Source organism: Buceros rhinoceros, unplaced genomic scaffold (genome assembly GCF_000710305.1).
Source record: "Buceros rhinoceros silvestris isolate BGI_N320 unplaced genomic scaffold, ASM71030v1 scaffold18758, whole genome shotgun sequence".
Lineage (NCBI taxonomy): Eukaryota > Metazoa > Chordata > Aves > Bucerotiformes > Bucerotidae > Buceros > Buceros rhinoceros.
The window spans coordinates 31808-43463 of NW_010426532.1; the positions used below are offsets into that span (position 1 = coordinate 31808).

Sequence of the window (11656 nt, forward strand, 5' to 3'; positions counted from 1 at the left end):
AGCCTCCAGTCGCCCTGCTGCAGCTGCTGGAGAACTCTGTTCTGCTGGGGAGGGTGCTGGTGGGTCCCGTGGGACTGTACGATGTCTTGCCCATTCCCTAGTCGCGTGGTTCCTGTGACATTCAGACAACACTGCTGACATACTCATCCCTACAGTGCAGCTAGAGACCTCCCTGGCAGTTACCTCCTCAACACTTCTAAGGAAAAGTTTATTGTCTTCCCTTCCCCGTCTGACAACTAGGACAGCTGCTAGATACCAAGCTGACTCCTCTGAAATGCCTTCCAGCCCTGTCAACGCACCATTTCTACTTAGAAACAGCGGGAAGCTTCCCTTGGTCTCATGACAGAGGTTCAAGACTTGTGCTTTACCAACACCTGAGTCATCTCGGCAGTATCTCAAACCCTAACCGTCGAAGCAGGCCATTTTTGTGCCTACAACACTTAGGAGTTCTATTCTGAATTTTTTTTTCAAGGGAGCTACTGGCTCACTTCCCAAACACCCTTCAAGAGCACACCTGACTGATTTCGCCATTCCATCGTTCTTGCAGCCTCCCAGTTAAGCGGTTACTCCGGTAAGCCCATCTCCCTCGCAGGCTGTGTTTACATTCTGAAGTGCCCCAACATAATCTGTTCCTTGCCACAACAGGAAAGCTTTCTGAGTTGGATGCTATTTGGATCCTGTCTAGTGAAAAGTTGTTTACACCTGGGACTCAGACATCCTCAGGGGCCTTGTGACCGGCGGCTTTCCCAGTACCGTCCCTGAAGCTACTCTTCCTCTGCGGTGCTAGACACATAACATCACATGGTGCAGCTGGGGGAGCATGTGAGATATCAGTGAGAACTATTTAAGGAAGTATTTATCAGAGCCGGAACATCCTGAATGAGGAACTCACACAGGATTTACTGAAATCCATTTCACTCAACTGGGGCTCCCTCCGTTACTCCTCTGCTGCGCCCCTACCACCCACAGCGCAGCGTGAAAAGCGTCAGTCAGTCAGCAGAGAAGGGAAGTTTTTACAGCTTACAAATCATACCAGCATATTGTTGATGTCTCATGACTTATTGAGGCACAGGGTAAATATTTTTCCTGCCACAAAAGCAGTCAGTACTTTAATTATCTGAAAGTCAGAACTGAGCAGGAACTTCTCTCACAGGCTGCAGTGAGGAAGTTCAGTTGAAATCAGTGTTAAGCACAATGACAAAAATACCTTCACTTCTCTACAATGTGTACGTAGTTTCTGTGCTCTAACTTATTACTTGCACATACAGAGTTGGGGTTTGGCATATTATGAAAGCAGATGGATTTGAGATTTAAGTGTTATTCCCACTACAGCAAAAAACCCCACAAAATTCATTCTTCTTCTATTTTGGTCCATCGTCAGACTTCAAGTTACCTTTTTGCCCCCGATTACCAAATTCGCCAGGAACTTGTACTTTGACCGGAGTGGCTGAGCTCTGGATGGTCAGCACGCTCGAAGTGGCAGTGCTGCAGTTGGCCTTTGGTCTTTGCCGCGGCGCAATTGAGGTTTCTGTTGGTCCGACAGTATCTGTTATTCTGAAACGGCAAGTTTGCCCACAGGAGAGACTTGATAAAAAGGACTGTTCCTCCTTCAGATTTGTCACAGCACCTCTCTTCATAGTTCAGTTACGCACGTTACCAACTGCCAGCAGAGGCAGCAGAACCAGCCAGGTCCAGCCCACAGCAGTACCTTCACAGGGCAGAGGTAGGCCTACACAGCTCAAACACGGCTCAGAGGAGCCCCTGCGTTTGCCTCTCCTTCACAGCTGGCTCAGGACGTCAGCGTTGAAACACAGCTGATGATTATAGCTGAGTTCATAAGTACCCAAGTCACACAACCCAAACAACTCCCATTGACAAGGAATAACAGGGTCAAGGGTTCTTCCAGCATTAGCATTAAGCACACACCACCTACCACAGCAGAGGTAAAAAGGGAATTCCTGAGGGTTTGGTTTTTTATTAAGAAGTACAAAAAAAGACGGTATTTTCGTATAAAAATCCTCATTTTTGAAAGAACAAAACATCCATCACTCAGATTTGATTTACACCTTGAAATAAAAACTCCTAAGACCAATTTACCTGTAGCATATTATCCTCATCCGCCACTAACATCTTTTATTTCCCAATTCACTCCTCACACTAGGAGAAAATAAAGCAGATGAGGAACAGACTGCTAGCATGCACCTATGCCACTCCAAAACAGGCTCGCAGTTTCTCCCCTGGATTCCCAAAGCAGTGGAAAAAGCAATGGAGTGGACTCCAAGGAGAGATGTCAAGCTCTCGCAACTGCAGTTCACCTACTCTAATGACCTCTGCTAGGGAGATAACTTTCATTTATTACCAAGCATACGAACACAGGTTTCACACTAACACGTAGCTTAATGAGAAAAAAAAGGAAAGCCACACTCACTGCTCACCTTGCTTTTATTTGGCTTTTTCTAGCAGCTGCCTCACTAGCTGTCATGGGTTCAGGGAGAGCTGAAGGGACAGGAGAATTCTTGGGAAAAATAAATTTGAATAAATTAAAAAAACCGAAATCCTGAAAGAAAAAAATCATTACATATTGAAGAGGACATCTTCAGTTCAAGCTTTTCATGTTACAAGGCTCCACGCAGAACCCACTCACACAGCTGCAGGTTAACAGCGTTTTAATTTCACAGCATCTCCATGTCCTCTGGTCCATTGCAGAGGTACAACAAAACCGTCACTGCTCTGTTTTGTCACCACTTCATTTACATTCCTCCAACTATCAATAGTAACGCAGAACATTTTCTCCAAACCTTATCTTGTAACTGCCCAGAAGAGAGACTTATTTCAGCCTCAAGTTTAAGAGCTAAACCAGTGCCTAACCTTTGGATGAAACAACAGCAGGTTTTTATTCCACTCAGCTCTCCCACTGCAACACAAGTTCCACAAAGCCATGCAGCCCCTTACATTATCCCCACCTCATTCAAACCTATGTCGTAAACTCAGAGACAAGGAAGAAATGAAATAATCCTCAGCTGATCTGATGGACTTTTCTCAATGCTTCCTACAAAACACACCAAGATAGGGGGAAAACGAAAGACTACTTACATTTATATTAGACACTGGACAATCCTTTTTGGCAAGTTTAAAGGCAAAGTAAGATACTTGAAAGATGTCAGGTCTCTGCTCTTGATCTGGTTCAAGCATATATCCTGCAAAAAAAGGTAAGACAAACGATGACTGTTGGCAATCCCGAGCCTGCTGTGACACCATGCGATCAGCAAGAAGAAACCCCACAGCTCTGCCAACTGAGCTCACCCACAAGGAGCCACTTCTGTGGTTATGTTGGGTCTGGGGGCTTTTCTAAATCCCTTTTGACAAGTCAAACCAAACACTTCTCATGAAGTGACTCCTGCCACTTGCTTCTGAAATTTCAGATTGATGAGGTGGAGAACATCCAGCTTGTTGCTTCACACGCCCCGCCGTGTAAGAGAGGCGAGATGAAGCCAGAAGTCCCTGAAATACCTTTTATGACCAGCAGCAGCTGTTTTTGGCTTCCATTCCAGATAGAAAGGGAAGTTTACATTACATTCCTGCCCACCCACATCTTTTCCATGCCAGTAACATGCATCTGGACAGAGCAGTTCGCTGAATATTAATAGATCAGCGTTCACACTTATGAGGGGACAGGATTAACACCTGCACCTGTCTAAAAGCAGCACTGTGACATAGAGAGCAGTATTTCACCCCTTGAAAAGTCATCTCAGTTTGACAGTTCTGAAGTATTTGCAGAAGGTAAGCACTTACCACAGTAACTGCTATCTCTCAGTTAAGAACGTGTGCTCAAAAAGAGGTTTGGATTTGGTATTTCTCTTCATACAAAAGCAGAAACTACGTGGTCACCACATTCATAGCTTAGAAATAGATTGTAAGAGCTCCTGCTCAAACTTTCTGAATTTCTCCTCTTCTGTCAGTCGCACTCTTTCAAGTGAACTTGTTCAAAGTTGAAAACAAGGACAACTGAAAATCCTCTTTACTACTCTAAATACTAGCTCCCGCGTCTCTGTACCAGGATAACACGTTAATTGCTCCCCTCGGAGCTTGTTGTTGTCCCAAGCTTTCCTTCATGCTCTTTGTGCTCTCATACTTTTGCCAGAGTTCACGCCCGACACTTTGAGTTGCACAAACTTCATCAGATTTCTGTTCTCTTGTAATCCATAAAACTACTAGAACATTCTCTCCACCGCCATTCACCCCAGCACATTGATGTGTCTACACTAAACACGCACTTCAAATCCATCTAAGCACAGCTGTCCACTTGGACAGAAAATACCAGCTTGTGCACGCACAGAAGCTGCAAGGCAGCCGGTAGCCAGAAGCAACACCCCCTGTTCACTCAGGAACCAGCCAGCTGCACCACCCACATGAGCGCCTTCCCTACAGCAGTGGCATCTTCTCTGTTTTATTTGCGTTACGAGGAAGGGCCGTTAAAGGAATGGCCCTGCTGCCCGAATACTCACTTATCAAACAGTGGGTGCTGTGAGAGTATCGGGAATTGTCCGGGACGGTAAAGCTTCCATCGCAAATAGCAACTTGACTTTCTCCAAAGGGAAGTGAAAAGAAACAGAGTTTATACAGCAAGCAGCCAAGGGCCTGTAAAACACAAACACAGGGATCAGAGCCAGCTTTCAACACAATACAGTGGCACCAACAAGCCCTAACGGCACCCTAGCTACAGCGGATGCTCACGCTGCGGGGCAGAAGCTGCTTTGTACAACACTCTTGATGTGACAAGCTGATCCACGAAGCAGCTCCCACAAGACTTTCATCCCACTGACCGCTGGGTTAGACAGCCAGCTTCCAGGACTAGCGCAGAGCCCCAGAGCTGCGTTCACATTGTCGCCTCACCCAGAGAGACTGCCAGCGTTGCTGCTGCATTCAGTCTCACTGACTTCACCACATATCACCTCGTAAGAACACCTTTCCTTATCATGCCGCCAGCAGGTTTCCGGGAGAAACCACTGGGGACTAGCAAGCAGCAACCTGAGCCAGCAGAAAGGACACAAATTCCAAATCGTGTGCCCCTCATGCCCAAAAACCACCATCACATGTGGCATCCACTTTACTTAGAGGCGTAACTCCTACATTCCACCTTCCACGGCTCTGTGATCTGGTTCACTTTTGGAGAACTACTTCCTCAGTTAGCCAGTGGTGCTCTGAACTTCCCTCCCGCCCCTCTTGATTATGTCATACTCCACAGTAACCGATTTTCTGCTTACCCAGATATCTGCCTTGGTAGTAATTGGTTTTCTGCCGTAGAGATTGACCATCTCGGGAGCTCTGTATGACAGTGTAGTGTACCTGGCAGTGCGGAATTCAAAGAGGACGTGGATGAGAAGCGTGCCTCAGAACAGAACACGTGTTCTCCTGCCTCTGCTGTGGACACACCCCTCACACCCACGCTTCAGACACGCACCTCCAACTGTCTCTCACAAAACAAGTCATTCACTGCATTTGCAGCAGCACAGAGAATACTTGCAATAGCAACATAAAACTATTGTACACAAGATAGGTATTAAGTCAGCTAAAATTTGCTTTTAATGTTATTTTACATTAAGTACAGCACATGAACTTCTGCAAGAGTCTCTGTGCTTAAATACTACAACAACGAGTCATTTGAAAGACACAATGTGAGAGTCCTACCAGGGCATTCCCTGTTGTGTATTGAAACGCACAGAACGGAGACTTAAAAACACCACTACATCTAAAAATTACTGCTCGGCTGGTAGTCACAGTACTTTTCAGTGCCAAGAGAAACACCTGCATGACCTCAAAAGCCCAGAGCAAGTAGCCTGCATTTATTCCTCTGCAGCAGTTCGCCCGAAGGGGCAAAACCCAACTAACACACATTAGTTACAAGAAAATTCAAACTATTTTTCTGCTCAGTCTTAGGAGGATGAACATGGACCTCACTCTATAATAAGACTTGACATAAATCCCTTCCGATGCTTATTTACATCAGTTCTTTTTCTCTCGTACCATTAGCTGTACTAAAATAGCACAAATCAAAAGTATCCTGAAATGGCCAGTAGCCAGGCCTGTATTTTTGAACAATTTAATTTCAGAACAGCATGATTTCCTCCAACAGTTTTATTCTTAAGAGTCTCATGAATCAATGGAAGAAATCCGTGTTCCCAAAGAGTCCCACTGTGTCACCACATCTATGTCAACACCAGTTCAAATCCAGCCACAACGCTGAACTTGGGTTACCAAGATCCAGGCATGGCACGCGGTGACCCCCCCCGGGGGTTTCCTAGCAGCACAGCCACTGCTTCCGACAGGCCGGTAAAGCCAACTTACTTCTTAATCTCTTCTTCCACCACATTCACGCCGTCTTTCTGAGGATTCAGGTACTTGTTGGTGGCACTGCCAAAATCACAGAGAACGTAGTTCCCGCTATCATTCAACAGTATGTTCTCCACCTGCAAAGGAAAGCAACACACCGAAACATGGGATGGAACTAACGGCATGAATTTCCAAGTTCACTGTTACTACGTGTCATTGCACGCGAAGAGGAAAGTTTCCAGAAAAACCCACCGACAGATTTGGCATTAGCAGTAAGTGACTTCTTACTGCTGAGTCTGTTTGCAGCTCCACCTGCAGCAAGTGCTTCCCCAACTAAAAATACCTCCCATATCCTCAATCCTTTTCAAGCAGATGGGTGACTTTAACCTAGACGTTCCTTTGAACCAAGCTCATACCTTCAGATCCCGGTGAACTATAGGAGTCTTGCACTGATGCAGCCGGGCAACAGCTTCACAGGTATCACAAAATATTCTCATAACTTCTGCCTCAGTAAAGCCCGTCTGCAGACGCTGATTCATCTGATTCACAACCTGGCCAGCTAAAGAAACAAGGTAATTTATTTTTTTTAGCAATTGCTATCACGTACAGAATGCTTACTCATATGCAAAAACTCCACAAATAAAACACAAGGAAGCTTCCCGCTGTATTTACATAAAACGCGGTTTTTCACATATGCACCCTTGTATCACCCTAGCAAGAAAAATCACTGTTTCAAATTAAAAAAGAAAAAAACCAAGCCCCGTGACTGAAACATGTTGGAGACAAATTCTCGCAAAGAAATCTAGAAACTACCTGGTTTTCCATACTGTTTGAAAGACAATTATGTTATAAAGCGGTTCCACCGGACTGCTATGTTTTTGGCCAGCATTCTCATCACTAATGGTGCTGTGCTCATTTATAACAGTCACCTGTAGGTAGGAGTAAAGCATCTTTAACATTATTATCTAACACAAGAACAGCAGTGAGAAGTTTGCCTGTATTTCCTATCGAATTACGTTCAGGCTACACGTTGATTAGCACGAACAGCAGAACAGAACCATTTCACTTCACACTTATCCAGGTAATTTCCCTGTTTGTAACCATATTTAATGACAAACCGCATGAAGCTGACTCTGTTTTCTCCGCGTTCGAGAGCTGAGCACCCGAGTAACAGCACAAACTGAAATGCAGAAAGAACTTGGTTCTAGCTGTGAGATGTGCACGTTAACCTTTCGTACTAAGGGAACAATTCTGAGCAAACACCCCAGCTGATGAAGACAAACATTGTCCCTGCGTTTGCTCTGGAAACCAAGGCACTGACTCTCACCTCGGCAGTACTCCATGAGAATGAGCACCTCCCACACATTGTCACTGATGGAATTCACGGCGCAGTCCAAGTAGCTCACAATGTTCTTGTGCCCAGATAACTCTTTCTGAGAAAGAAAACACACGTTCTACTTTGGCACAGGAAAATGCAAACACAGTATGAGTTTTCAGAGAACCGTTTCTGGTATCAAGTGAAGTGAACCCCTGCCCCACATCCACCACGCTGGAGAAAGTACCCCCAACACCGCTGCCAGGAGCTCATGGCTGCCAGCCGTGTCACAGGGACTGCTATACATCAAACACAAGCGCTGCTCACACCAGTGCTTCTTGCTGGAGAGTGCAAACGCATCCCAGCTGCTGACTCTACACAACGCTGTGCAGTAGTAATAGCTGGAGCCCTGACGTGCAGGAGATGTGGAAGAACCAGGCTACTCGTGCCCATCCTGAGCCATATGGACAAACGGTCTCTCCCAGTTATTAAAAAGGGAGCTGGACAACAGCCGCACCTGCGTAGGCTGAACTACCGCAGAGTTATTACAGACCACAACTGAAGGTGTCCCAAGGGAAAAAAAAACAACCCAAACTTTGAAGAGAGCCACTTTACACTCAGAATCAAGCAAAGCATATTTCACACTCAACGGCTGGAGGATGTGTTGTCATCTGCACTACAGAGCGCCTGCCTATAAGGTAACTTAAGGTTAACAAAAAAGCCCCTCTTATATCAGGTAACCAAATAGGTGCTGCTATGATTACAACACGTGTAAGCTACAAGCGGATGGAGATAAACAGTCTCCTCAGTATCTGCCGGAAGGCAATAGAGCAGATTTTCACTTGCCAAGTCAGCATTTTTCTTATTTAACCTGTCAAGTAATCGCAAACCCAAGTGTGCCCGAGTAAGGGTTCCAGTGCAAAATCAGGACCACAGGGTCAAAAGAAAAGGTGGCTTGGAAGAGGTTGTCATTGACGAGACGTCTGGTGTACGTCTGGTTCAAACTAACAGAGTCTCCAGTTACAAGTAACGGGCTTCTTACCATAATTGTAATTTCTCTCTTGCATACGTTGAGGTCCGGCACGTTGTTAACATACATTCGTTTCAGTGCACAGCGTATCCCACCGTGGGTACGGACCAGAAACACAGTTGAGAAGCCACCTGGAAAAAACAACGACAAACAAATGACACTACTTGTGTTTTTGTTATTCCTCTAACCAACAGCACTAGATGCTACGAAAGGAGTAAGAGAGTCTGTGTCAGTCGCTGACTGAGAAGGAATGAACACCTGAAGAGCTACCGAGATTTGCTGCCTCAGTCCAATTCAGAGGCGAAATATTCACAACAAAAACATAAAGATCGTCTTTTGTTACAACATGAAACAAAAATATTTGAAAAGCATTTTCACACAGCGTAGTGCAGACTCCACACATTCAGGTATCAACCCTGAAGTACTTTCGGAGCCATACTGAAACCTGAACGCGGTGTATTCGGTATTCCCCGAATCTTCCATTTCTAGATACCCGAATACTTGTAAAGGTTAGTACTGAATTCCCTAAACCTACGTTTTAAAACAAAAATAATAAAATACTCAGAAAAGAGACAGTCTTGAGAGCTACTGAAGAAGCCATGCCATTTTTCAGCATAGCCTGAAGACAGGGAGAACTTCCCAGCAATCCCAGGCGGTGGAAGAAATCAGCTCTAAAGCAGCGATTTTATTTAAACCCGTTCTGAAGAGTCATTCAGAAATAGCCATGGTCCCACTATAGGTCCCACCAGGAGCAGTGTCAGTCCAACAGCAGCATGACTGGTGAGCCATACACTGGAGCCCACCTCCCAGCTTCCCAGGGAGAGGTTTTTCTTTCCCTCTTCGCTGCTGGAGACAGGAACTCCCCCCAGAAGCTAAGTGAAACAGCCCGCACACAGAGTACTCCCGCCAGCTCAGGCGAACCAGCAGGGTAACCACCCCCTCCAGGCTTGCGTCTCCAGCCCGAGAGATCACGCCAGCAGGTCACACCAGCATCACCCTCAGGTTCATGTGCACAGCTCTCCCACAGTTTGAGCAAACCCACGTCAAGCTTTGCTCACATAACCCCGTCCTTTCCTGAACTGGCTGCCATTGGGCGGCAAGCCAGCGATCACCACGGGAACTCTCGACCACCGCCCCAGCTCAGGGATACCGTCAGGACAAACGGGTCCCTGATCCCGATGACCTACGCCGACGAGCAGGCAGCCAGAGCAACGCAGCGTTCCACCTCCCCCGACACGATGGGCAAGCTGCCTTTATGAAGCATAACGCACCTCATTTGATACCGGTCTCGCGTGCTCAAAGAAATGTGCACCTAATAATTTACAACTTAAGAGCTAAGTTTCACTAGCAAGTTTTCCTGAAGGTTAACTATTATTTAACTTAGTTGCTCGTTTAGTCGCATGAGATGCTACACTGTCAAAACAGAATTACTGCTGATTTTAACACAGCAGCCTAAATTCTGGAACATTTTTCCACTTGGCCTAGTTTACGTAGGGCCTTCCCAAAGCACTCAGAGGACACCCAGTCTCGAGTGACTCCATTTCTGATGCCCAACTCTGGCTGGGGCTGAAACAACGCCCCAGTACCAGCCTGGGGAATTATGTTCCAAGCGATGTGCAGAGCTTCGGCAGCGGAACACTTTTTGAACTATCCTCTCAGTAAAGACAGACCTCTTATTTAGCACCAATACTTGACCAGAAACAGAAAGCTGTACTCAGGTAAAGAGCAAAAGTCTAATGACTAGAAGAAAAAAAAAAATTTGTCTTTTTAACCAGTTTTATAGCCTTAAAATTCTCTATGAGTAGCAGGAGGATCAAGAACAAAATGCTGGATCTCAGGTTTCCCTGACTATTGTTTTTATGTAACCAGAGCAGATATGATGGGCTAAAAAAATTCAGTACCAGGCAGAGAAAAAATCTGAATGCCCAGACAACTGCTCTTCTTGCCGTTAGGTGGCAACATTAATCAATACTTGAACACCACCAGGGCCGTAAAAGCAGACAGACCCACTCCCCGCTCTGCCAAGTAGATAAGTGACCTTAAAAGGTTTTCCATTGGTAAATATCACCACAATAAAACCCTCCATCAGAGAGCCAAGTGGCATAACTCTGAACAAGACTTCAATATATTAACAATTGCAGGAAAATTCATGGTCACCAGTGTGGTGGGAACCGTTACCCAGCCAACCCCTGAACCATTAAATTTTAGAGCTCTTCAGTCATCTCCGATGTTAAACTTCTCACTGAAAGCACTGAAGCAGGCAATCCTCAGGGATGAAAGCTCTCACCAAATGTCGCTATCCACTGGGTGGGGGGAAGAGGGATGGACACGCACAGCCTTGTCCCGTACAGAAACCCAACCCAAGTTAATGAGGGGCTTGGCTGAATCAACAATGCTTCCACAGGGCCACCAGCACGGGAGCTGGTGGTTCACCCACAGTTCAGAAGATCGAACAATTCAATTTTGTGTTGTATGAGTGAAGAGAGAAAATACACTCAGTTTCCAACAACACAACGCAAAACTGTTTGCAGGGTCTTAATTATGAGAGCACCAACATTTGTGGTCCCTTTGTTTAAAACCTGACAGAAAGGGCAGAGTGACCAGTGTAGTCACGCGGCACACAGTCTAATGGCTCACGCTGTCACTGGTTGGAGCCTCGCCACCCTCAGCCACCCCAGCTCAGACAGCACGTCAGCGATCCTGACACACTGCTGTCATGCCACACAGCCTCCTCTCCCATCCTGCTGCTCAACTTCTTCTCCCGTGGGGTCCTGCTGCACTGCCCTAACTCCATACGTCCATTGGCACCCTGTTATCCCAGCATGCTGCCTCCACTTTGGCCTCTCTGCACAGCCACTGCTCGCTGCGAGCTCAGCACGAGCACCCCAGCCCAGTCCCAGCACCCTGGCTGCACGGCTGCCAGCCAAAGCTGAGAGAGCTGTGCATGCTCACCGGCCAGGAAGCACTGTCAAGTGGCCTTC

General features: G+C 46.3%; 1 protein-coding gene across 1 annotated transcript in view; it reads right to left on the reverse strand.

Moving 5' to 3' along the window:
• The window catches only part of BMP2K (BMP2 inducible kinase), a 29980-nt gene extending 21179 nt beyond the window's left edge, over positions 1–8801 (reverse strand). The window contains exons 1-10 of the mRNA XM_010141561.1: positions 8688–8801; positions 7658–7763; positions 6747–6889; positions 6346–6467; positions 5265–5346; positions 4506–4638; positions 3094–3197; positions 2436–2515; positions 1394–1554; positions 4–112 (exon numbers count right to left, since the gene is read on the reverse strand). Coding sequence (XP_010139863.1) covers positions 4–112; positions 1394–1554; positions 2436–2515; positions 3094–3197; positions 4506–4638; positions 5265–5346; positions 6346–6467; positions 6747–6889; positions 7658–7763; positions 8688–8744 — 1097 coding nt within the window. The 5' untranslated portion in view covers positions 8745–8801. The remainder of the gene's footprint in view (positions 1–3; positions 113–1393; positions 1555–2435; positions 2516–3093; positions 3198–4505; positions 4639–5264; positions 5347–6345; positions 6468–6746; positions 6890–7657; positions 7764–8687) is intronic.
• Between the last annotated feature and the right edge of the window lie 2855 nt (positions 8802–11656).